Here is a 23,901-nt window from a genome sequence, read left to right as displayed (position 1 = left end):
TATGCTCCTCAACGCCAGTGCGTTCGAAGCGTGTACCGCTGCCTCGTCCGGTTCGGCAGCTGAGATCGTGAAGCCGGCTTTTCCCCAAGGCAGAGTAGAGTCTTCCTCGGATCCTGCCGGTTCCGTAAGTCCGGTTCGGTGGAAGGAGGCGAGAGACGCAGCTAGCGGGGACGCCCAAAACAGCAGCAGCATCCGGAGCCCAACTTGGGGAAAGTGCAGGCACGTTGTCGCCACGCCGCTGAGATTTAAAGAGCACATCGCAGCCGAAACACTTCGGGTTTCGTTACCCCTTCCGAAAGGAAGTTGCTTTTAGACCGAAGTTAACCAGAAGAGAGCCCGAAAGTGCTTAGCAAAGCTGCCCGTTCGGTAAAAGTTGTGCGGGGCTGCAGCACCTCGCAGGGGGTGGGGGGCAGAGGCTGAGCAGAGAGTGAAAGCGGGTGGCAGGGGCTCCACCTCGTGGCTCCGACCCCCAGCTGCAATTGCAGTGCTGGGGGAGGGGAGGGGGGGCAGCTCGGCCGCCACTTTCAAAAGCAGAGTTTGATTTGATCGGAGAGCCACTGAGCCTCTCTCAGCCGCACACCCAGGACCGTCCGATCCGGCCCGCCGATCGGACCACGAGTTTCCCCATTTTTAGGACCAATCGACCCTGGGGTCTCTTGGGTGCAGTTTTAGCAGGTCAAACTTTTTTTTCTCTTTGCATCAGCTGCTGGCTCCTTTCCTGCCCGCTGGGACTTCCTGCGATACTTGAACTCAGCCAGTGCATATTTCTCAAGTTACGTTGTGAGGGGAGGGGGCTGCCCGCTGCAAAGCCAAGTTACATAAAATACAGCCCCGGCAGATCGGGGAATAAACACGAACCCCACCTTTTATGATTGTATTAAAGAAAGACAACAAAGATCCCCCAGAAGCCTCCAGCACAACCCAGAAATCGGAGCCAAACCGAATTGCAGGAGAATGGACAAGTCAGTCTCCTGCATCTCCGATCATCATGGCTATTTCCTCATTATCATCGTCTGGACAGTCTTGCTTTTGTCTCCCCTCAGCTGAGAGCTAGGGACTGTCCCTCACCAGCAGGACGTTATTAGCACTCCTAGCTGAGGAATCGGGGTCCGCGAATTGTGCTGCTACCTAAAAGAAAATGAAACCAGGCTTCTTAATTCCAGCTTCAGAAACGGTGGCCCTGTACAAGTCTCCAGATCGTCTTTACCCTGGATAACTGATGTGTTCCCCTCTGGGGCACCAGCATAGCCAGACAGCCAATTCTGGATGGGCCTGAGCCCAAAGTGGTGGGCACAACGTTTTCTCTTCCCCACCCTACCCCCACCTCAAAATATAAATACACTTTCTCTGAAGGTGGCCAGAACTTCCTTTAAGCAAGCTTGGGAGACAGCGGCAATGTCCCTAAGCCCCTGATGCTGGCATCCCACATGTGCTTAGTTGGGGGTGGCTCAAGGATGCTGTCTCTGACTGCAGAGCTTGGTACAAGGGAGTCCTGGCCATCTTTGCAGTAGGGGAACGGACTCCCTGAGCCCATAGGCCAGGCCCCCTCCCTGCCCATCTTCAAAGCCTTGCTCAAAGCCCACCTCTTCAATGTCGCCTAACCACTACACCTCTACTCAGGAAATCTAGACTGCCCCAACTTGACATTTCCTTCTTTAGATTGTAAGCTCTTTTGAGCAGGCACCGTCCTTCTTTGTTAACTTGTACAGTAACCCTAGTAACGCTCTAGAATTGTTAAGTAGTAGTAATAGTAGTTTCTCAGCTGGGGGATCTCCACCAGCTCTACAGCAAAGGTCAGGACCTATGTTAGCCATGCCCCTTCCCTGAACCCCTCTCCTCCCTGCCTCCTTTCCGCTTTCCCCACCTGCCATTGCTATCACACAAACAGACCCTCACCAAATACAGAACATGGGACCATAAGTTAGAAAAAATATATATTTAGACAAAAATTGAACTGGGAACCCCAAGAAGTTAAACTTAGCATGTATTGCAACAATGGAGAAAGAAAAACAGAAATGCATTTCCCTCACTAGACCTGCCTCTAACATATTGATTGTTCCATTTAGCTCTTTCCTCTCATTTTTTTCTTCTTTTCTGCTCTGTCAGCTCAAATTTCACCTTCTCTGGACCTTCTCCTCCTTTTAATTTACATCTTCTCTCACCCACTTTTTCTCCCCTTACTCATGTTAAAGTTCCCCAGCCTTCCTTTCTCTTTCATTTTAATCTACTCCCAATGACCACATTTCTACCCTCTGTAATCACTATCCTCTCATTCATTTCCTTTCCTCCTGGCCTCTCCCACATGGTTCCACCATTCCCTCAACCCTTCTAGACCAGCAGCTGCTCCCTTTTTCTAACCTCCCCACTCTCGTAGCCTGACATCTCCTTGTCCCTTTTCTCTTCCCTTCTGCTCTCCCCCATGGTCCAGCATTCCTCCCTCTCTTTTCCCTCCCTCCCACTGTCTGGCATATCTCCATCACTCCCTTCTGCTCCTGGATCCAACATCTCTCTCTTTCTATCCTCTCCACCTCCTGTTTACCTCTCCCTCTCTCATCTACCCAAAGGTCCACCATGTCTCCCTCTCTCTTATTGTCCACCATCTCTTTCTCTCTCTCTCCCTTGTGCCCCAGGTCCAAAATCTCTCTTCCCCCTCCTCCATGCAGCATTCTCTCCCTTCCTCCTGTCCACTACTACGTCCAACATTTCTTCCTTTCTTCCCCATGCACCATCTTTCCCTCCCCTCCACCCGTGTGTGTCCAATATTTCTCCCTCTCTCAACCCTCTCTCCTCTCCATGCAGCATCTTTCCCTCCCCTACACCTACATATACAGGATTTTTTTCCTTTCTCGCCCCTCTCCACCCCTTTGCTTCATCTCTCCCTTCCTCCCCCTCTACCCAATGTCCAACAATTCTTCCTCTCTTGCCTCCCCCTCCACCCCATCTCCCAACAATTCTCCCTCTCTCGCCCCCCCCCCCATATGCAAGATTTTTCACTTTCTTGCCCTTTTCCACTCCTTTGCTGCATCTCTCCTTTCCTCCCTCTCCATGTCCAACAATTATTTATTTATTTAACACATTTATATCCCACGTTATCCCACTTAGTTGCAGGCTCAATGTGGCTTACACAATACCGTAGAGGAAGACTCCGGTTCAATAATGCAATAATACTACATGTCTATTTCTTATATATTTCCACCATTCATGATGTATTGTAAGCCGCATTGAGCCTGCAAAGAGGTGGGAAAATGTGGGATACAAGTGCAATAAAATAAATAAATAAATAAATATAGTACATTAGCAAGCATGTAATAAACATCAGTATAAAACAACAAGGAAATAAAAGAGGGAAGTAATAAAAATCTAGTACGGTTCATATTTTGTTGTGTCGCATGAAGTGAGAAGTTAATTTGGATCAGGGGGGTAGGCCTTCTTAAACAAGTTGGTTTTCAGTAGTTTCCTGAAGTTAAGATGTCTCAACGCCACCTGAAATTAAATATGACCAAAACCGAGCTTCTCATTTTCCCCCCCAAACCCACCTCCCCGCTCCCCCCGTTTTCTATTTCTGTTGATGGCTCTCTCATTCTCCCTGTCTCCTCAGCTCGAAACCTTGGGGTCATCTTTGACTCTTCTCTCTCCTTCTCTGCTCATATCCAGCAGATCGCCAAGACCTGTCGTTTCTTTCTTTACAACATCCGTAAAATCCGCCCCTTTCTTTCCGAGCACTCTACCAAAACCCTCATCCACACCCTTGTCACCTCTCGTTTAGACTACTGCAATCTGCTTCTTGCTGGCCTCCCACTTAGTCACCTCTCCCCTCTCCAGTCGGTTCAAAACTCTGCTGCCCGTCTCGTCTTCCGCCAGAGTCGCTTTACTCATACTACCCCTCTCCTCAAGACCCTTCACTGGCTCCCTATCCGTTTTCGCATCCTGTTCAAACTTCTTCTACTAACCTATAAATGTACTCACTCTGCTGCTCCCAAGTATCTCTCCACACTCGTCCTTCCCTACACCCCTTCCTGTGCACTCCGCTCCATGGATAAATCCTTCTTATCTGTTCCCTTCTCCACTACTGCCAACTCCAGACTTCGCGCCTTCTGTCTCGCTGCACCCTACGCCTGGAATAAACTTCCTGAGCCCCTACATCTTGCTCCATCCTTGGCCACCTTTAAATCTAGACTGAAAGCCCACCTCTTTAACATTGCTTTTGACTCGTAACCACTTGTAACCACTCGCCTCCACCTACCCTCCTCTCTTCCTTCCCGTTCACATTAATTGATTTGATTTGCTTACTTTATTTATTTTTTGTCTATTAGATTGTAAGCTCTTTGAGCAGGGACTGTCTTTCTTCTATGTTTGTGCAGCGCTGCATACGCCTTGTAGTGCTATAGAAATGCTAAATAGTAGTAGTAGTAGTAGTAGTTATGGATAGATCTCATGGTTTTGGACAAAGCGTTCCACAGTTGTGTACTTATGTACGAAAAGCTGGATGCATAAGTTGATCTGTATCTAAGTCCATTGCAGTCTGGATAATGCAGATTTAAATAAGTTCGGGATAGGCTGGTACTGTTTCTGTGTGGTAATTTTACGAGGTCCAACATGTATCCCGGACTTCACCATAAATAATCCTGTGGACAAGAGTGCAAACCTTGAAGGCAATACGTTCCTTGGTGGGAAGCCAATGCAGTTTTTCGCGAAGGGGTTTGGCACTTTCAAATTTTGGTTTTCCGAATATCAGTCTGGCTGCTGTGTTCTGTGCGGTCTGAAGTTTCTTTGTTAGTTGTTCCTTGCAACCTGCATAGATTCCATTGCAGTAATCTAAATGGCGTGGAGGGGCATAATTGAACGAAAACGTCTATCTCCGTGGGCGTTTATCTCCGAGAACGGGTCCGTGAAGGGGCGGACTGAACCGTATTTTCGAAAAAAATAGACGTCCATGTTTTATTCGACAATTTGTGAGCTGGGCGTTTTTGTTTTTCAGTGATAATGGAAAATGAAAGCGCCCAGCTCAAAAACGAATAAATCCAAGGCATTTGTTCGTGGGAGGGGCCAGGATTTGTAGTGCACTGGTCCCCCTCACATGCCAGGACACCAACCGGGCACCCTAGGGGGCACTTTTACAAAAACAAAAAAAAAGGTAAAAGAGCTCCCAGGTGCATAGCACCCTTCCTTTGTGTGTTGAGCCCCCCAAATCCCCCTCAAAACCCACTGCCCACAAGTCTACACCATTATTATAGCCCTAAGGAGTGAAGAGGGGCACCTACATGTGGGTACAGTGGGTTTGGGGGGTTGGACGACTAATAAGCATTAAGCAGCACAATTGTAACAGGTAGGGGGGGGGTGGGCCTGGGTCCACCTGCCTGAAGTCCACTGCACCCCTTAACAACTGCTCCAGGGACCTGCATACTGCTGCCAGGGAGGTGGGTATGACATTTGATGGTGAAAATAAAAGTTGTGAAACATCATTTTTTGTGGTGGGAGGGGGTTAGTGACCACTGGGGGAGTCAGGGGAGGTCATCCCCGATTCCCTCTGGGGGTAATCTGGTCATTTAGGGCACTTTTTGGGGCCTTATTCGTGAAAAAACAGGGTCCAGGAAAAGTGCCCTAAATTCTAGCTACAAACACATACTTTTTTTCCATTATTGGCGAAAGGCGCCCATCTCTCCTCGGCCGATAACCACGCCCCAGTTCCACCTTTGCCACGCCTCTGACACGCCCCATCAACTTTGTACGCTTCCGCGATGGAGTGCAGTTGAAAACGTCCAAAATCGCCTTTCCATTATACCGATTTAGTCGTTTTTGTGAGATAAACGTCTATCTCCCGATTTGGGTCGAAATCTAGGCGTTTTTCTCTTTCAATTATAAGGTGGTTAGTACCATAAATTGTATTAGGTTGCGAAATACATTTCGTGGGAAGAACTGTTTTATGCGTTTGAGTTTCCACATTGAGTGGAACATTTTCTTTGTAGTGGAATTTACTTGACTTTCAAGTGCCAGATTGCGGTCAATAATGACGCCAAGCAGTTTTAGGCTATCCGATATTGGAAGAGAATAGTTAGGGATGTTTAAGGTTGAAGGTTTATACTTATTGTGTTTTGAGGAAAGGATAAGACAATGAGTCTTTTCAGAATTTAGTTTTAGTTGGAATGAGTTTGCCCAAGCATCCATTGTATTCAAACCGATCTTAATTGTATTGGAGATTTCTGTCAAATCATGTCTAAAAAGTATATACATTGTAACATCATCAGCATAAATAAATGGGTTAAGGCCTAAATTGGATAAGGATTTAGCCAGTGGAATCATCAATATATTGAAAAGTGTTGGTGAAAGTGGTGAACCCTGAGGGACTCCGCAAACTGGTTTCCAGGAAGATGATATGTTTGAATTAGATTTTACTTAGTAAGATCTAGAGGATAAGAAGCCTTTAAACCATCTGAGTATATTTCCGCCAATCCCAAAGTGATCAAGAAGATTTAGTAAGATATCATGGTTGACCATGTCAAATGCGCTAGACATATCAAATTGGAGGAGACGTATATTTTTTCCAGTAGCTATTTCTTGCTTAAATTTGCTCAAAAGAATAACTAAAACAGTTTCAGTACTATAAAAGGAGCAGAATCCTGATTGTGAATCGTGTAGTCCTTCTCTCACCCATCCCCCACCCCCATATGCAAGATTTTTCCCTTTCTCACCTCTCTCCGCCCCTTTGCTGCCTCTCCCTTCTTCCCCCTCCACCCCATGTCCAACAATTCTCCCTCTCCCGCCCTTCTCCCTCACCTCCATATGCAAGATTTTTCATGCTTACACTCTGCAGCAAGAGCGTACTTTTGGCGCTTCTCCGTTGGTGCTCCGGTGAGAGAGCTGAATTACGTACCTTTGAGATTGCACACTTTCAAGTCTTTTTTAAGACCACCCAATCTCTCAGACACATTCCTTTTGACTACATCTCAAGAAGGCCACTGCTGGAGGACATGTTCAAGCAGGAGTGATGCTTAAGGGAGGGAGATGCAGGACCATAGGAGCCCAGCCTGCTCTCCTCCATGCTAGAAATGTTAAAGGTGCACCACTGCTGGTTGGACCTCAAGTCCCCTAAACCCCCCCCCCCCCCCCCCCCCGATCAAGTAAAGTTTCTCTGGTGGTCCAGTGGCCTTTTCCCCTACACCCCTGGACCCTCTGACACCAAAAAAACCAACGTGGCCTGTGGCCAACCCTACCCCCACACCCCCCACCCACCCTGGTGGTCTAGCGTCCCCTGAACCCCCCCCCCCCCCCCGTACCCTGTAGTGAAAGAGTAGCACTCCCTCCTCTTTCCAGCGCCTCAAAAATAGCGGTCCCCTGCCCAGTGCATCCTGGGATGCGCTAGGTGGGGCTTCCCTGGGCAGGGCAGGATGCCGCCATTTCGGAGGCGATGCTGGAAGGCAACTTCCTCCCTCCTCCATCACTACAAGGTACACGGTGTTCAGGACCTCCAGCCCCTTTTGTGTATGGAGAAGAGGGGGGAACCTCCTGTATGACAGGTCTGGGCTTTCTTTTGGTGGTGGGGGGGGGGGGGGACAGCCCAAACCTGTCAAACAACTTCTGCAGGAGGATTGTGCCACAGTCCTCCCGCAGAAGTACTCCTATGATAAGAGCTAATAGCCCACACAAATTTTCATGCTATTAGCCTTAATCATAAGGGCGTATTGTCCTCAGCTGTTCCAGGACTGATTGAGTGCTGTTTGGAACAGCTGGGGTTTTTGATCATCTGGTCCCTAGTGCTCTATTGACAGGGCTGCCAAGTTACCCATTCCAGGAGTGAGACTTTTTGGCCACTCCTGCATTTCTGCCAACCTCATCTTGTTGTTTGCTGGACAAATCTCTCTTGTCGTCCCCCTTCTCCTCCACTGCTAACTCCAGACTTCGTTCCTTTTCCCTCACGGCACCTTATGCTTGGAATGGACTTCCTGAGCCTGTACGCCTAGCTCCATCTCTACCTGTTTTCAAATCTATGCTGAAAACCCACCTTTTCACTGCTGCTTTTAGCTCCTAGCCACTACTCAATTGCCCTCCCATTGTCCCTTCCTCCCTTCTCACCCATTACTTCCCTCACCCTAACTGTCTTGTCTGTCTGTATTATTTAGAATGTAAGCTCTTTTGAGCAGGGACTGTCTCTTTGTATCAGGTGTTCAGCCCTGTGTGCATCTGGTAGCGCTATACAAATGATAATAATAATAATATTTATGGGACTTACAGCACTGATTCAGTGGATAGAACCATGAACTACAAATACTAAGTTTAAAACCAGGACGGGCTACAAAGTCTCCCTCTTGGAATGGGTAACTTGGCAGCTCTGTATTGACATCCCACTTTCAACAATTATTCAATTCCCCCCTCCCACCACCACGACGAACACCAAAAAAAAAAAAGCCCATTCAGATCCAAACTGAGGACCTCCAGGCAGAGGCAAATCGCAAACACTGCCCCCGATGCCATGAATTTCTTTTTGCTTTAAAGCTTCTTTAATTGCGTTAAGAAACGATTTCTTTTCCAAAACCTTATTATTGTACTTTCTGATTCCAGCCGGGGCCGAAACCAGTGACTTTACCTGTAACATCGTGGCGCGGGGAATACAAACTAAGAATGCAAAAGGCCAGGTAAGAGGCGATCGTCCTGCTTCTGGGCATGGCTGGTGACTGTCCCCAGAGTCAGATGAGGCCCAGGAGTTTTGGCTTTTGCACCCCAACTTCTGGCTTTTGGTTCCTGCAGGAGTCAGTGGGACCCCCGGCTGGTCCCAGTAGGCAGCCGATCGGCTCCTACCCAGCCGCTTCTGCACCGATCAGTCTCAGGAAAGTCATAGCGCTCCGGGGAGTGGTGGTGGGGGATCAGCCGGCAAAGCCCCCTCCGCATCCAGGCACCAGAAGGAAGCAGCCGAGCTCTGGGAGCTCCAGTGAGGCGACAGATCTTGGCATCGATGATCACAACAGGGTAGCGCAGCCCCCTCCGACCTGTTGCCCCCCAGCCAACACTAAGCTCAGCCTCCCAGCAAGACCGAAACCTTCGTGCTCCTTTCCCTGTCTCCTGGATCCACCGAATCCGCACCAGTGATGGGACCGAATAGCAGCGCTTTCCCGCTCCTTAGCAGCCCAGTTTCTCCTGCGATCGATTCTCTCCCTTGCGAACTCTTTGCTTCATCATAAGTTTGTACAAAAGGAGCGGGCCGGAGGCTGGATCTGAACTCTCCGCCCAACACGTCCAATCCGGGAGCCGGAGCCTTAACCCTTTGCAAGCCGAGCTGGCGAAGGCGAGGTAATAGCCAGGCTATTGGCAGTCTCAGGCAGTGCTACTCTGCCTTCTCTGTTCATTCCCTCGCCCTCTTCTCCTGTATTAACTTTCTCTTGCTGAGACTACAACGTTTTAGGATTTATATAGTTAAGTATTTGTTGAATCTCAACTATCATAACATGAAATAACCCTGACATATAAAAACAGCTCATAACAACATCAGCGTTGCCATACGGGACAGACCAAAGGTCTATCGAGGTCAATATCCTGTTTCCAAGTGGCAGTTCGATCATATCTCCCCTCAGCCTTCTCCAGGCTTTTTTTTTTTTATTGTTGTTCTGAAAACTTTTGTTGTTGTTTTTATTTGTTAACTTTTTATGATAGTTTGTTATCAGTGTTTACTTTGTTCACAAATTTGTAACTGGCCTTTTATCACCCTCCTCTCACCTATCCACAGCCATCCTGTTAGACTATCAATGAAATGAAATGCTTTGATGTCCCCATGCATACCTCTTACCCACCCCCACCCTGCTAGACTGTCATTGAAATGCTCGGATGTTTCACTTATATATTCTATCAGCTAACACATTTGCTTATTTCCGATCTGACGAAGAAGGGCAACCTTCGAAAGCTAATCAAGAAATGTATTAAGTTATGTCCAATAAAAAAGGTATCATCTTATTTTCTTTTCCATGTTTTATTTTGTTTGATTTCTATTGACAACTGGCCTTGAATCTTGATTAAGAGAGTTGGCGTGTAATAAGTCCTCATTAACATAACATAACAAGCTGTACAGTCCTAGCCTCTTGAGCCTTTCCTCATAGGGAAGTCCTCCCATCCCCTTTATCATTTTTGTCACTCTTTGTACCTTTTCTAATTCTGCTATATCTTTTTTGAGATGGGGTCACCAGAACTGCACACAATATTCGAGGGTGGTTGCACCGGGGAGCGATACAAAGGCATTATAACATCCTGATTTTTGTTTTCCATTCCTTTCCTAATAATTCCTAACATTCTATTTGCTTTCTTAGCTGCCGCTGCACACTGAGCAAAAGGTTTCAACATATCGTCAACGATGACATCTAGATCTTTTTCCCGGGTGGAAACTCCTAATATGGAACCGTGCATCAGGTAGCTACAGCTATTAATGCTACTCTCTATTTTCTATCTTTTACCCAGTTTTTAATCCACAAGAGAACACTGCCTCTTATCCCATGACATTCTAATTTCCTCAGGAGTTGTTGATAAGGTACTTCATCAAATGCCATTTGAAAATCCAGATACACAATATTGACTGCCTCACCTTTATCCATATGTTTATTCACACCTTTACAGAAATGTAGTAGATTTGAGCTTGATATGTGCCCACCCTCTCTCTTCTTCCTCCTCCATTCATAAGCACACACATAGTAGTAACATAGTAAATGACGGCAGATAAAGACCTGTATGATCCATCCAGTCTGCCCAACAAGATAAACTCATTTTACATGGTATGTGATACTTTATATGTATACCCGAGATTGATTTGTCCTTGACATTCTCAGGGCACAGACCGTAGAAGTCTGCCCAGTACTGTTCTTGTACTAAAAGTTCTGAAGATTCTGGAATCCTAAAGAGTTACAAGATTCTGGAATCCCAATTAGTAGCAACATTCCATGTAGAACCCCAAAGGGTAACATAGTAAATGATGACAGATAAAGATCCGAACGGTCCATCCAGTCTGCCCAACAAGATAAACTCATTTTACATGGTATGAGATACTTTATATGTATACCCGAGTTTGATTTGTCCTTGCCTTTCTCAGGGCACAGACCGTAGAAGTCTGCCCAGTACTGTTCTTGTACTAAGTTCTGAAGCTAACGTCGAAGCCCCTTAAAATTTACACTCCAGTCCATCCCTATCTATTCAGTCATGATCAGGGTGTAGACCGTAGAAGTCTGCCCAGCTCCCATTTTGTTTCCAATTACCGGCATCGCCACCCAATCTCCACTAAGATTCCACGGAACCATTCCTTCTAAACAGGATTCCTTTATGTTTATCCCACGCATGTTTGAATTCCATTACTGTCTCCATCTCCACCACCTCCCGCGGGAGGGCATTCCACATATCCAGCACTTCCTGACATTAGTCCTGAGTCTACCCCCCTTCAACCTCAATTCATGTCCTCTAGTTCTACCACCTTCCCGTCTCCGGAAAAGATTTGTTTGCGGATTAATACCTTTCAAATATTTGAACGTTTGTATCATATCACCCCTGTTTCTCCTTTCCTCCAAGGTATACATGTTCAGGTCAGCAAGTCTCTCCTCGTACGGTTTGCAACGCAAATATCTGTTGGTGGCCCTTCAGGATGGGAACTGGGAATCCCCAGAGGCTCTGATTCACACAAGTATCAAGGACAAAGTGTCCTCATAAAACCTGCCATATTGCACTGAAATTTCAAGCTGAACTTTTGATTCACCTTTGATTCTTTAGCCATTGCCTCCAAATTTATTAGATTGAGGATGATTTCATTTTACTTACTCCCATTGTCCAGCATATCAGTGGCATTCCTGGCTTGGATGGCACCCAGGGCGGATCGCCGATGCGACCCCCCCCCCCCGGGTGCAGCGTGCCCCCCCGCTAAATGACACCTCCCCCCCTCCAGCAAAATGACCCCCCCCGGTGCACGCCACTGGGGGGGTGCCGTGGCACGCGCCTGCTCCGAGTTCGCTAACTTCGCTCGTTTGCTGCAGCTCCCTCTGCCCCGGAACAGGATGTTCCGGGGCAGAGGGAGCTGCAGCGAACGAGCAAAGTTAGCAAACTCAGAGCAGGCACAAGCCGCAGCACCCCCCCCCCCCAGCGGCGTGCACCTGGGGCAGACCGCCCCCACTGCCCCCCCTTGGTACGCCACTGAAGCATATATCCGTCACTCCCTTCTGCTCCTGGATCCAACATCTCTCTCTTTCTATCCTCTCCGCCTCCTGTTTACCTCTCCCTCTCTGTCATCTACCCAAAGGTCCACCATGTCTCCCTCTCTCTTCTCTCTCTCCCTTGTGCCCCAGGCCCCAAATCTCTCTTCCCCCTCCTCCATGCAACATTCTCTCCCTTCCTCCTGTCCACTATTATGTCCAAGATTTCTGCCTCTCTTCCCCATGCCCCATCTCTCCCTCACCTCCACCCCTATGTCCAATATCTCTCCCTCTTTCACTCCCGCCCCTCTCCACGCAGCATCTCCCCCTCCCCTACACCTCCACATGCAAGGTTTTTCTCTTTCTCACTCCTCGCCACCCATTGCTGTATATCTCGCTTCCTCCCCCTCCACCCCACGTCCAACAATTCTCCCTCTCTTGCCCCTCTCCCCTATAAAGTTGTCGGTCCCAAGTGATTCCTCTGTGAACCATTTGGAGAGAGAGAGAGAGAGAGAGAAGATCCTCAAGTACCAAGAAATGCTGTCTGAGACCAAGAAAATATGGCACAAAGATACAGAAATGCTTCCCATTGTTTTTGGTGCCACTGGTTTGAATAAAAAGAATCTCCAAGCACACCTGGATAGTTGCCTACAGTGGCGTAGCAAGGGCGGTGGGGGCGGTCCGCCCCGGGTGCATGCCGCTGGGGGGGGGGGGGATGTTGGCTCCGCTGGTTCCTTGCTCCCTCTGCCCCGGAACAGGTTACTTCCTCATCCTTTCTTCATCATAACCATCCCCATTTCCTTATCTATCTTCATTACTCTTTCCCATGTTAATTAACACATACTTAAAGCATTCTATTATTATGTTACGTTATAGTTCTTAATATTCTTCTTAATGAATCTAATAATTGTAAGTCTGTTAACTATGTAAGCCGCATTGTACCTGCTTCTGTGGGAAAGTGCGGGGTACAAATGTAATAATAAATAAATAAATAATTGTAATTCCCAAGGTTTGTCTCGGTACTTAGCTTTTAATATATTATAAACTGCCTAGAACTTATGGGTCAAGTGGTCTTGAAATTTTAATGTAAGTCAATTTGATCACTTGAAGTGAGGGAAGTTGCAGTAAACTTCACTGAGAAAGAGCAAAGAAAAAAAAACACTGGTGATCTTGTTCAACCAAAGTCTCTGAATGATATCAAGGAGAATGCAAAAAAAAGAGCCTTAAAAACCAAACACAAGATCTTAAAAACGATTCTGGCAGAAACAGGCAGCCAATGCAATTCCTTCAAAATCGGCATTACGTGATTGGCTCTCTTTCTCCACTGACCACTAAACGAGCAGCAGTGTTTTGTACAGCTGAAGCCTGTTCTGACTGGTTAAGGTTGATCCCTGATACAAGGAATTACAGTAATCGATTCTACTCATAACAAAGGCATGGATTAGCTTAATCAAATTAAACCAAGTCAGAAGAGGCTAAAGCTGCCAAATTTGCCATAATTGAAAGTAACATGATTTACCAACCTGATTAATTTGTTTATCAAATATTAGGGCTTTATGAAGCATGTATTTTATGTAACACTAGTAAAAAAAGGCCCGTTTCTGGAGCCAATGAAATGGGCGCTAGCAAGGCTTTCCTGTGCCCCCCCCCCCACCCGTCGTCGACGTTGGTGAATTGCTCTGCCTCCATCCTCAACGTCATAACGTTTTACGCGAGGGCGGTGAATTGCTCCGCCTCCGCCCTCAACATCATAACGTTTGACGCGAGGGCGGGGCCCAGAGACTGTGATTTTCGAGGCTTCAGAGCTTCAAACATACGAGCCTTGGCTTCAGTGACGTCAGAAGCCAATAGAACGTTGAGGGTGAGTTTTATATATATAGATATTTTAATTTGGTCATATAATTTGATTTAATGATGGGCTGTGGTCTACTTCCTTAGATTTGTGATAGGCAGAATACAAGTACATTAAATAATGTATAAAACAGCAGTGGGGAGACTCATAGAGGGGCATAATCGAAAGTGGTGCCCAATTTTTCCTGAGGAAGTCCTCGCAGGACGTCCTGGCGAAGGGGTGGGGAAACCTGTATTATCGAAACAAGATGGGCGTCCATCTTTCGTTTCGATAATACGGTCGGGGACGCCCAAATCGCAAAATTTAGGTTGACCTTAGAGATGGTTGTCCTTAGAGATGGTTGTCCTTAGAGATGGTCGTCCCCGATTTTCGGCGATAATGGAAACCGAGGACGCCCATCTCAGAAACGACCAAATCCAAGCCATTTGGTCGTGGGAGGAGCCAGCATTCGTAGTGCACTGGTCCCCCTCACATGCCAGGACACCAACCGGGCACCCTAGGGGGAACTGCAGTGGACTTCAGAAATTGCTCCCCGGTGCATAGCTCCCTTACCTTGTGTGCTGAGCCCCCCAAAACCCACTCCCCACAACTGTACACCACTACCATAGCCCTTATAGGTGAAGAGGGCACCTACATGTGGGTACAGTGGGTTTCTGGTGGGTTTTGAAGGGCTCATATTTACCACCACAAGTGTAACAGGTAGGGGGGGATGGGCCTGGGTCCGCCTGCCTGAAGTGCACTGCACCCACTAAAACTGCTCCAGGGACCTGTATACTGCTGCGATGGACCTGAGTATGGCATTTGAAGCTGGCAAAAAATTATTTTTAAACTTGTTTTTATGGTGGGAGGAGGTTAATGACCACTGGGGGAGTAAGGGGAGGTCATCCCCGATTCCCTCCGGTGGTCATCTGGTCATTTAGGGCACATTTTTGTGGCTTGGTCATAAAAAAAAAAAGAACCAGGTAAAGTACATAAGTACATAAGTAGTGCCATACTAGGAAAGACCAAAGGTCCATCTAGCCCAGCATCCTGTCACCGACAGTGGCCAATCCAGGTCAAGGGCACCTGGCACGCTCCCCAAACGTAAAAACATTCCAGACAAGTTATACCTAAAAATGCGGAATTTTTCCAAGTCCATTTAATAGCGGTCTATGGACTTGTCCTTTAGGAATCTATCTAACCCCTTTTTAAACTCCGTCAAGCTAACCGCCCGTACCACGTTCTCCGGCAACGAATTCCAGAGTCTAATTACACGTTGGGTGAAGAAAAATTTTCTCCGATTCGTTTTAAATTTACCACACTGTAGCTTCAACTCATGCCCTCTAGTCCTAGTATTTTTGGATAGCGTGAACAGTCGCTTCACATCCACCCGATCCATTCCACTCATTATTTTATACACTTCTATCATATCTCCCCTCAGCCGTCTCTTCTCCAAGCTGAAAAGCCCTAGCCTTCTCAGCCTCTCTTCATAGGAAAGTCGTCCCATCCCCACTATCATTTTCGTCGCCCTTCGCTGTACCTTTTCCAATTCTACTATATCTTTTTTGAGATACGGAGACCAGTACTGAACACAATACTCCAGGTGCGGTCGCACCATGGAGCGATACAACGGCATTATAACATCCGCACACCTGGACTCCATAACCTTCCTAATAACACCCAACATTCTATTCGCTTTCCTAGCCGCAGCAGCACACTGAGCAGAAGGTTTCAGCGTATCATCGACGACGACACCCAGATCCCTTTCTTGATCCGTAACTCCTAACGCGGAACCTTGCAAGACGTAAAGTCATCCAAGTGTTTGTCAGGGACGCCCTTCTTTTTTCCATTACCGATCGAGCACGCCCATGTGTTAGGCACGCCCCAGTCCCGCCTTCGCTATGCCTCCGACACGCCCCTGTGAACTTTGGTCGTCCCCACGACGGAAAGCAGTTGAGGACGCCCAAAATCGGCTCTGGGTTATGCCAATTTGGGTGACCCTGTGAGAAGGACGCCCATCTTGCGATTTGTGTCGAAATGTGGGTGCCCTTCTCTTTCGAAAATACGCCTGACAGTAAAATATAGCCACAGCAAATCTTTCTTATTGTCTGGTATAGACAGTGTATGTGTATAATGTGAGGAAGCAGTAGGAATTCAGGAAATGTTCAGAGTGCTGCTCCACCCTTGACCCTGTGGCATCCTGGCTCTTCTTAAAATAGCAAGAAATGATTGGAGGCTTAAATCCCAGTACTGGGTAACACACCATAATGTCTCAAAGTAGATAATAAGCTGTCACTTGCTGCTGGCAGTGTGCCTGTCCACAACCAGGCTGCAATCCTTTTCGGCTGGTACTGCATGGCCCTCCAACTGCAGGTCATCAAAAGAGTGTAAGACATTATTCACAGAAAAAGGAAAACAATCTGAATATCCATAATGTTCGTGAGAACTGTATCATTTCCCTTGTGACATATTTCTAATTACAGGGTACTTTTAAAATATCAAACTTTTATGAATGATAACAGCCTGCAAACTTGCCAAACATTTTTTCAGCCTGCAGGCTTAAATCTTAGAATATCTGTTATTCTACTTAATTCTGAGCTTGTTTTCATAGGATTTAGAACAGTGGTTCCCAAAACTGTCCTCAAGTTGTCTCCTCTCTCCCCAGCTGTTTTTTTTTCTAGGCTTTTCACAGCAAGCATGAATGAGAGATATGTTCATGCACTATTTTCAGTACATACAAATGAATCTCAGGCACATTCATTGCCAGTAGACTGAAAACACAACCAGCTGATGGAGGAGGGGGTACTAAGGGCAGGTGTGAGACCCACTGTCTTAAAAAAAAATATTAAAAATTAAATCTTTGAAAACAAAGTCTTTTGAGCCTGTTTACTAAGCTGTGCTAAGCAGCTATCTTAGCAGTGAGCATGCGGTAGCCATTAGCTCAGTAATTAGCTGCATGCAGCCCACCACTGAATTTTATGTGGCCTGCAAGACCATGGGGAAGCATAGGTGTAGGAATGGAGGGAGAGGGAGCAACAGATGCCATGGCACCCCCCCCCCCCCCCCCCCCCCCCCCCAAAAAAAAAAAAAAAATTTTTCCTTCCCTGAAGGAGTAGCCTAGTGGTTAGTGCAGTGGACTTTGATCCTGGGGAACTGAGTTTGATTCCCATTGCAGCTCCTTATGACTCTGGGCAAGTCACTTAACCCTCCATTGCCCCTGGTACAAAATAATTACCTGAATATATGTAAACCGCTTTGAATGTAGTTGCAAAAAAACCTCAGAAAGACGGTACATCAAGTCCCATTTCCCTTTCCCTATTGGAGATTCTAGATGGAATGTTGCTACTATTGAGATTCTGTTGCTACTATTTGAGATTCTACATGGAATGTTGCTAGTGAAGGAGTATCCTAGTGGTTAGTGCAGCGGACTTTGATCCTGGGGAACTGAGTTTGATTCCCACTGCAGCTCCTTATGACTCTGGGCAAGTCACTTAACCCTCCATTGCCCCTGGTACAAATAAGTACCTGAATATATTATGTAAACCGCTTTGAATGTAGTTGCAAAAACCTCAGAAAGGCGGTATATCAAGTCCCATTTCCCTTCCCTCGCCCTTAAGATTTTTTAATTCCTTACCTCTCTCCCCCAAGGCGGCAAATCTACAATCGCCAAAAGGGGCATTGGAGGGGGCGGAGTTTGCAGGCCTCGAGCATACGCAGATACTCAAGTTTCCATGCTAGCTGGCCATACAGTGCCTCTTATGCTAATTGTAGATTCGCTGCTCTGGGGAAGAAAGGTAAGGAATTAAAACAACTCACGGGGAGAGGGAAGAGGAAGGAAGGAGAGAGATTCTGGAGATGGAGGGGAGTAAGGTAAGGAGGGATAGAAATGCTAGACACAGGGAGAGGGGAGGGAAGGAGAGAGATGCTGAGGGGGAGAGACGAGGAGAGAGATGCTGGAGATTAGAGGGGGCGAGGAAGGAAAGGAGAAAGATGCGGCCCACTAAGGACAGTACTGACATTCATGCAACCTTCTGTGTTTTAAGGTTGGTCACCCCTGCATTACCTCATACTCGAGCTAATAATAACTACATGCTAAAACCATCCAGCACAGGAAAAATCCCACACTAGCTGTTTAGTGCAGGTAAGGTGGGTTATGGGCAGAGATGGGGCATGGCCAGTGCTGACAGCTAGTGACCAGGATGATGGCACATGTTTGGTGTCAGAATTGCCAATTGCAGAGCTGATGCCGTTATATGGTAGCATGGGCATTACTGGTAGGAAAGTGAGACTATCGCTAGGGGTTGTAGGCGCCATTTTGAACTTCAACAGTTAGCAAGACTGGAGCAGAGGGAGATAATTCCCACAGGACTATGAGGGACCCCCCCCCCCCTCCGGGTAAGTCTGGGGGGTAGAGGTTGGGGTATGGTGTTGGGAGGGCTTCTGCTAAGGCAGGAGCCTGTGGTTGGGGGCACCTCATCTTGGAAGGTCCTATTGGGGCAGGATGATCTGACTCTAGGAGGGGGTTACTGTCTGGGGAGGACTTAATTGTGGAGTGGGTGCTGTCTGGCAGAGGGAGGTGTTGTTTGGGGGCATTAAATAAGGGTAGATTGGTGGGGGCACTGAGAGAGAAACTTTGCGTGGGTTTTCCTTTGGACAGCATTGGGGCCACATTCCACACTACCCTGCTTCCGCATGGAGTAATCGACCTGTGCAGTAAGTGACTGCACTGTATGGTAAATACAGGACCGATGCTGGCTATACCCCCTGCATCTACCACACAGGAAGTGCACTTATTGAACCTTGGGAGATGTATTAAACAGCTTGGATGATAGCACACATTAAGCATTAGCATGAACTGACATCAATGGTTACTGCACAGTAAAACCAGCCAGCATGTACAAATCTTGTGCTAGCTGCTTAGCATTGGTAGGGGCGGGATTGGGACATCCTGGGCTGAGATCAGGTGTGGCTAAAGCATGGGACAATACCGCACTGTAGCTGTTGTGACTGCTGATAACATAGCTGTACTTAATAGCAACTCGAAAGGTGGTGTTAAGTAGAGCAGCCTGGTAGCATGGCCATGGCCCTTGCTCTAGGTAAGGCCAATCCCCCATCATCACCACAACCAAATAGTATCCCCTTGACAGGCTTTGACAGTATCCTCCCTCAAGAAAATACCCCAAAAGGTACCCCCTCAAGAGCCCCCAAACAAGTGTCCCCAAATTGAAACCCTCCCAACAGGAACTCATCTGAGTTGAAATCCCCCTCAGCAATTTATTATTATTTGTTGCATTTGTATCCCACATTTTCCCACCTATTTGCAGGCTCAATGTGGCTTACATAGTACCGTGAAGCCATTCGCCAGCTCCGGTATAGAAACAAATACAGGCTGATGTTATAGTCTTATAAGGTTTATAGATCTAGACAACAGTTAGGCATAGTAGAGAAGGAGAGCTGTATAGTATACATTATAAGGTTTGTTTAAGTTGTGCTGCAGAGATTCAGGTCCTTAAGTTGGGTTCGTAGGGTATGCCTTTTCGAACAGGTAGGTCTTTAATGCTTTCCGGAAATTAAGGTGGTTATATGTTGTTTACAACCCTCTCCCCACCCTCCAACACCCTGGGATTCACCATGGTAGTCTAGTGGACAGGTCAAGAGCTTCCCCATCCACTGCTGTCTTGTAGATGCCCTGGTTCAAAATGAGGTCAATGACACCTAACAATAATTGGATGGTGCTACTGCTTGGGCTCAATCTGCCAACAAGAGCAATCATGCCCTAGTTGAGTCTTGGTAGGACTGAGGGTGGGGATACAGCCAGAGATTGCTGAGGGGGACATCAACCTGGAGGGCTATTTGTTGGGGTGCTTGCAAGGGGAGAGTTCCAGTTCTAATCCCCTCCTTTTCAATTCCCCCCCCCCCATCCATTGACAAAATCCTCAATCCTTCTCCTCACCCCCTGGCCCACCACAGACCCCTAACCAGCTATGGGACTTAATTGAGGTAATCCCTGATAATATAGTGGGATGGGGCAGGAACATTCCCTTTCCACTTGTGCCTTGTCTGGTTCCAGGTTCAAAATGGCAGAGCTGACCTTAGTGGTAGTCTCACACTACTACTACTAGGGGGTCATCCTTCCATATAAGGAAGGCAATATGACAGAGAATCCATGTGATGACACAGGCCTTTGAGTTAGGCTTGGTCAGATTAAGCTCTGAGATGTACTTACTAAATTGTGACAGGGGCGATACCCCTCATGGTCCCTACTCCCTCTGTCCAGCATTGCCCCTCTATGGCAATGTCCCTATACTCCCTCCATGCCCAGCATCTCCCTTCTATGTCCCTATGTCTCCTGGTATCCAGCTTCTTCCCTCCCTGCCCAACTTGTCTCTCTACGCTTCCCTCTTGTCCCTGGGTCCAGTATCTCTCCATACATCTGTGTGTCCAGCATCTCTCCCCCCCTCCCTCCATCCTCCAAAGTCCAGCCACTACCACTGACAGACAAAGCCGGGCCAGGAGCAAAAAAATCTTCAGGGCCCCACCGCCCCTACTCCCCCGCAGCAGCAATCAAGAGAGGCTGCTCTGCCAGCCATAGGTCCTTCTTCCTACCATATCCCGCCTCCTGTGAAGTAACTTCCTGATTCTGTATAGGTGGGACGCAGCAGGAAGAAAGACCCATGGCCGGCAAAGCAGTCTCTCGATTGCCAACACCAGGCTCTCATTGGAGGCTGGGCCTTGGGGAATTTTGCCCCTCCCCGCCCTATTTTTTTTTTTTTTGTTACATTTGTACCCCGCGCTTTCCCACTCATGGCAGGCTCAATGCGGCTTACATGGGGCAATGGAGGGTTAAGTGACTTGCCCAGAGTCACAAGGAGCTGCCTGTGCCTGAAGTGGGAATCAAACTCAGTTCCTCAGTTCCCCAGGACCAAAGTCCACCACCCTAACCAGTAGGCCACTCCTCCCTGAGTCCAGCATCTCTCTCTCTTACTCTCTATCTCCCCTCCCCCCCCTCCCCCCAGTCTGGCATCTCTTCCTCTCCTCGGCCCCCCCCCCCCCCAAAAATAGTATGACATCTCTCCTGTGTCCTTCCTCCCCACAGGTCCAGCACATTTCCCTCTTGCTAGTATTCAATAAAGGCCCGTATTTACTGTTATTACAATAGATTAGACAGTCAAATACATTTAAAAGAACATCTGGAAGCATATGAGCCATTGTGATATTTTCATTTTTCAAAAAAAGAGCTATTAAGAATGCCAGAGAAGATGATAATGAAATCACCCAATGCAGCTACATTCAGTTGTCTGGGACTGAAATTGTGGAATGTAATCCTTTTAGGTTCTCAACACACCTAGCCAGTCAGGTTTTCAGGGCATCCACAATGAATATGCATGAGATAGATTTGAATACAAGTGAGGTAATGCATGCAAATGTATCTTATGTATATTCACTGTAGATATCCTAAAGACCTAGGTGTGTCCCAAGGATTAGATTGAGAACCACTGCTTTAGAATTACAGCAGCTGTTTTGCTATGGATCTTTTAAGAAATTACTAAAAACTTGGCTTTTTAAAGATCATTTTAAATAGATACTGGAGAGGAAAGAGAATCTTTTAGTAGTGGGGGGAGGGGGGAGTATTGCTTATGTGCAAGATACAGTAAATTAAAAATTCCTCTCTCACCTCGAGCTTTACAGGGTGGGGCGCGTGATCAAATGATTCTAAAGTAAAGTAAGGTTTCCTAGCTGGTCAGAAATTGGTGGGGAAAATGTTATTTAAGTTATATTTGGTCTGAACGTTCCATCCCTTAGGGCAGACTTATACGGTCTGTGCCCTGAAAAGGCAGGTACAAATCAAGGTAAGGTATACACAAAAAGTAGCACATACGAGTTTATCTTGTTGGGCAGACTGGATGGAGCATGCAGGTCTTTTACTGCCGTCATCTACTATGTTACTATGTTAAGAGAAATACAGGGAATGGGTATTTTTAAGTGCTTTCTTCCCTCACCATAATTTAAAAATGTGACTTCAAAGAACAATTGTATGACATTTTGGGTGCGCAAACTGTTGTCCTAATATTGATCCGAATGCAAACACGATGCATCCATGCACTGCAGTAACTGAAGCCCTTCCTGTCCTGGGCAGCAAAAAAAAGGATTCGGAACAGAACAGCATGTGCCCATTTGCACAGAATGAAATGGATATCAGAGTAGCACTAATAAGTTCCCCACCCACCCTGTTCCTTCCTGAAAAGCCAAATAGCTGATTTCACACACTTTTGCCCTGTTTATTGTTTCAGTATTTTTATATGGCACCCTGAAGCAGGGAGCTGTCTAACAAATTACATACAGGAAACGAGTCCCTCCCCAAGAGAGGTTACAGTCTAAAGGAGGCCTTGGGCCAATGTGTTCCAAATCTGAGCTATTTAACCTCACAGCTATTTGGGTTTTCAGAACATCCTTAATCAATGCATGAGCTAAATTTGCACATTTCTTCTGTTGTTGTAAACAACTTCCCATCCCTAGCAGTTACTGAATCACTCCTTTCACATTGCCTTTCTCTGTTCTCTGCTCTGCCAACCCCCCACCCCCACCCAATTGCTGTACTCCAAAAAGAATAACCCACCTCCCAAAAGGAACTTCTACAACTGCCCTACTACCCTTCAAACTGCCCCAACTCCCTAAATCTATCCTCCTTGCAAACTGCTCCCCCTCTGCAAACTGCCCCACCCCCAAACATCATCCCCTGGAACTTTATCACCACCCCCACAAACTGCACCCACCCACAAACATTACCTCCACAACTGTTCTATCCATCCTGCACACTGCCCCACCCTCAAAAATTGTTTTGCAAGTGCTCCATAATCTCCCAGTCTGTCACTCGTCAGAAACAATTCCCCTCCCCCTCCCCAGTAACTGCCCTACCCCCAAACACCATCCCCTGGAAATTTACCACCACCCCACAAACTGCACCCACCTACAAACATTACCACCACAACTGTTCTAGCCATCCTGCAAACAGCCCCACCCTCAAAATCTACTCTTTGCAACTGGCCCACAACCCCCAAAAGCTAATCCCTGAAATTGTCACACCACCTTGCAAAGTGTTCCAACCCCCCCCCCTCCAAATCTTCCACCCCTCAACTCCATCACCAATTTGCAAACTGCTCCACTCTGAAAAACTACCATCTGCAATTATTCCACCACCCTACAAACTGTCTCCATCCCCCCCCCCCCCAAATCTCCCACCCCTATAGACACATATATAAAGGAATTACAAATAATTACTTGCTATGTGTATGCAAATTAATATCTCTTGTCATGCGCAGGGCTAGATTAAAAGATTGGCAAAGTTTAGGAAAGCCCTGTCAGATATGCTCAGGATTTAGGAAGTTAACTTGGGCAATTGGATGACTTTTTTATTTTTAGATTCTACTGATTTTTACATTCATGCTCAGAAGCTAGAAGAATGGCTAAGGTATGTGGTCATTTTTATGAGTTTATGGTGCTAATATTTGAAAATGAGATAGAGCAGCTTTTAAAATAGAATCTGGAGGAAAACCAACAGTCGTTCAGGAGCACATGGTTCAGAGTGAGGTACTCTTGAAAGATACTGACAAAATAGGGAAGCAAGGGCATCGTGATAAGTAATGCCACACAGGGAAAAGACCAAGGGTCCATCGAGCCCAGCATCCTGTCCCCAACAGCGGCCAATCCAGGCCAAGGGCACCTGGCAAGCTTCCCAAAGGTACAAACATTCTATACATATTATTCCTGGAATTGTGGATTTTCCCAAGTCCATTTAGTAGCGGTTTATGGACTTGTCCTTTAGGAAACCATCTAACCCCTTTTTAAACTCTGCTAAGCTAACCGCCTTCACCACGTTCTCTGGCAATGAATTCCAGAGTTTAATTACGCGTTGGGTGAAGAAAC

The 23,901-nt window shown here is 47.0% G+C and overlaps 1 protein-coding gene across 3 annotated transcripts in view; it reads right to left on the bottom strand.

Moving 5' to 3' along the window:
- The window catches only part of HEG1 (heart development protein with EGF like domains 1), a 121,383-nt gene extending 112,227 nt beyond the window's left edge, over positions 1-9,156 (bottom strand). For all 3 annotated transcript variants that reach the window (XM_030210560.1, XM_030210561.1, XM_030210562.1), the window contains exon 1: positions 8,582-9,156. In XM_030210560.1, the coding sequence (XP_030066420.1) occupies positions 8,582-8,660 (79 nt within the window). In that variant the 5' untranslated portion in view covers positions 8,661-9,156. The remainder of the gene's footprint in view (positions 1-8,581) is intronic.
- Between the last annotated feature and the right edge of the window lie 14,745 nt (positions 9,157-23,901).

The sequence above is a fragment of the Microcaecilia unicolor genome, chromosome 7 (genome assembly GCF_901765095.1).
Source record: "Microcaecilia unicolor chromosome 7, aMicUni1.1, whole genome shotgun sequence".
In the NCBI taxonomy this organism is placed as follows: domain Eukaryota; kingdom Metazoa; phylum Chordata; class Amphibia; order Gymnophiona; family Siphonopidae; genus Microcaecilia; species Microcaecilia unicolor.
Note: the sequence above shows the minus strand (reverse complement) of the source record. Positions and strands in the feature narration are given on the sequence as shown.